This window comes from Cervus elaphus, chromosome 5, assembly GCF_910594005.1.
Source record: "Cervus elaphus chromosome 5, mCerEla1.1, whole genome shotgun sequence".
Lineage (NCBI taxonomy): Eukaryota > Metazoa > Chordata > Mammalia > Artiodactyla > Cervidae > Cervus > Cervus elaphus.
This window is the reverse complement of record NC_057819.1, coordinates 122,742,495-122,744,853: the sequence shown is the minus strand read 5'-3', so window position 1 is coordinate 122,744,853 and position 2,359 is coordinate 122,742,495. Positions and strand designations below refer to the sequence as shown.

Sequence of the window (2,359 nt, the reverse complement as noted above, 5' to 3'; positions counted from 1 at the left end):
CAGGGCTGCCCCAGGCGAGGCCCCCCGGGTCCTTGGCAGGTACGGCAGGAGCTGCTACATCGGGGTAGACGCTGGGGGCTCGGTGGTGGCTCCCTGGTGGGTGAGAACCTATTGTCTTCCTAGCGTGCTGTGCCCTTAGCAGTGTTGCTGGCCCCTATGGGCCCCTCCAAGCCTACGCTGCCTCTAGCTTGCTGAGGCTGCCCTATGCGACCACGCTAGAGTCCTTGCTCGGCTCCTGAGGCTGTGGCCACTCAGAGGTGGGCAAGGCGGGGTCCTAGTTCCCGGCTCCTTCTCCACTTACGGGCACAGATACCCCAGCAGGAGGGCGTCTGCCTGGATCTTTCCAGGGTTCCAAAAACTGCCCCCTTAAGGCCAGAGGAAGCGCTGGCTTCCCACACCCCTCCGCTGACCCCTTCCCACACCTCTGGGAATTGTCACTTTTCAACTCTACTTAGGTGACTCAACCCAGACGTGGTCTCCAGACACTGATGGGCTTTTGGGCCAACTTTGTAATCCTGGTCTAAAGGTCCCCATCTGCATGGTGGGTCACAGGAGTGCCTGTTTCAAAGGCTTCTCATGTGTTACAGGGGCCAGCACTGAGGGAGGGCGTGCCAGGAAATGGAGAGAGATGGAAAGAGAGAAAGAGAGACAGAGATAAGAGAGACAGAGAGATAGAGTGGGAGTTGCCTGGTGAGACTCCTCCCCCGTGACCTGTTCACGGCCTCCGGCCCTCCCTGCCCCTCTGTCCCCTCTCTGTGCCTCCCTGAGCTGCACTGCTGAGCACTGCCAGAAGCCCTGCCATGGCTCTCTTGGCCCCCTCCCTCCAGTTCGTCCTCAGGGGTCTGCGTTCACCTGGGTCTTCTCATGATGCCTGAGCCTGAGTCCCTGGAGAGCAGAGGTGGGTGGGCTGCTGCCACCTGTTATGCTAGAAGGTGGGCACGAAGCGGATCCTCTGGGAGTAGGCCAGGTCAGCGACGTAGAGGAGCAGGTTGACGTAAGTGAAGGTGGCCACCACCAGCTGGCTGTCCCAGGGGCAGCTGCCCTTTGGGCAGTCGGGGGGCCGCCCAGGCTCACCGTACTTGGGGTCGAAGCAGAAGACGGGCCAGATCACTGCAGCGCTGAGGTAGAGGAGCACGGCCAGGAAGGTGTACACCACCACCACACGGTCGAAGGGGCAGCCCAGGCCCCCCGTGTGACCCAGCACACTCAGGACCACCACCACCACCGTGGCCAGGAAGCAAAGGCTGTAGACAGCCACACACCACTGGGTGGCCACGTAGCGCCCATAGTGGCTATCATGGACCAGCGCCCCGAATATGATGCAGGCCACAAAGGCCTGGACGATCTTGAGGAGGCCTGACACTGTGGCCATGTAGCTGGCCACCTGGCCTGGCCGGGCCCGGGTCAGGGCCACCTCCGTAGCGTAGGCCAGGAAGAGGAGCCCGGCGAAGACGCTGGCTGCCAGGCGGAAGTTCCTGGCCGTGCAGCCCTCGGGTTCAGGCGGACACTCCAGCCGGGTGAAGTATAGTGGGTAGATGACCGCCGCCGTAGCGGACAGCAGCGTGGCGAGCATGGCGAAGGCCGCCGTGAAGTTTCCCCAGGACAGGCGCAGACAGCCGTGTAGCCGGGTGAACTCGCAGGCCACCACCAGGACAGAGAGCGCGAAGCAGAAGCCCCAGGCTGACACGCAGAAGGTGCCCTGGACGCCCGAGAAGCCGCCCCGGTGGGCCACCAGGCTGAAGGTGGTGCAGCCGAAGACCAGCTGCAGCACTCGGGCCGTGCCCACGGGAGACGTCACGGCACCCAGGTGCAGGTAGCCGCCCCCGGGGGGCTCCATGGTGCTGCCCATGTGGCCGGCTGCGTCCTCGCCTCACACAGTGCCCAGAAACCCTGGGGTCTCTCTCGGGCTCCGTCTCCTGCGGCAGTGGCAGGTGCCGGCAGCCTGCAGTGGCGGTGACGCCGCCGGTGACATTGCAGCAGAGCAGCCTCTCTGCCGCCTGTGGGGGGGGGGGGCGAGGCCCCCCCAGCGCTATAAATAGGTGACCGGGATCAGAGCCCCGGAATAGCAGCCTGAGTGCCTGTCCCCATCCTGGAGGGACATCTGACCCTTGCGTCCCGCCAAGCCCCGGCCAGTACCATTAACCCCTTGGCTGCTGGCACCGCCTCCACCTCCGAAGCACCTGCTTCTGTCGGTCAGTCAGCTCTGCTGCCCAGGGGAGGGGGGCAGGGAAAAGAGCAGCAGGGACAGGGCGCCCCAGCTCGAGCAGCCTCTGCGGCTGTGCTGGGGGCGGGGCGCAGAGAGAAGAGGGCAGCAGCCGCTCTGGAGGCAGCGATCTGTCTGGTTCAGCGCTGGGATGGT

General features: G+C 64.6%; 1 protein-coding gene across 1 annotated transcript; it reads right to left on the bottom strand.

Annotated features, from left to right (window-relative positions):
* Positions 1–405: 405 nt before the first annotated feature.
* On the bottom strand, positions 406–1,981 carry MYADML2 (myeloid associated differentiation marker like 2). The gene has a single exon (XM_043905177.1). The coding sequence runs from the start codon at positions 1,847–1,849 to the stop codon at positions 926–928; it is 924 nt and encodes a 307-aa protein (XP_043761112.1). The 5' UTR covers positions 1,850–1,981; the 3' UTR covers positions 406–925.
* Positions 1,982–2,359: the final 378 nt, after the last annotated feature.

Coding starts and splice junctions, on each gene's coding strand:
- MYADML2 (XM_043905177.1), bottom strand. CDS start 1,849: ATGGGCAGCACCATGGAGCCCCCCGGGGGCGGCTACCTGCACCTGGGT.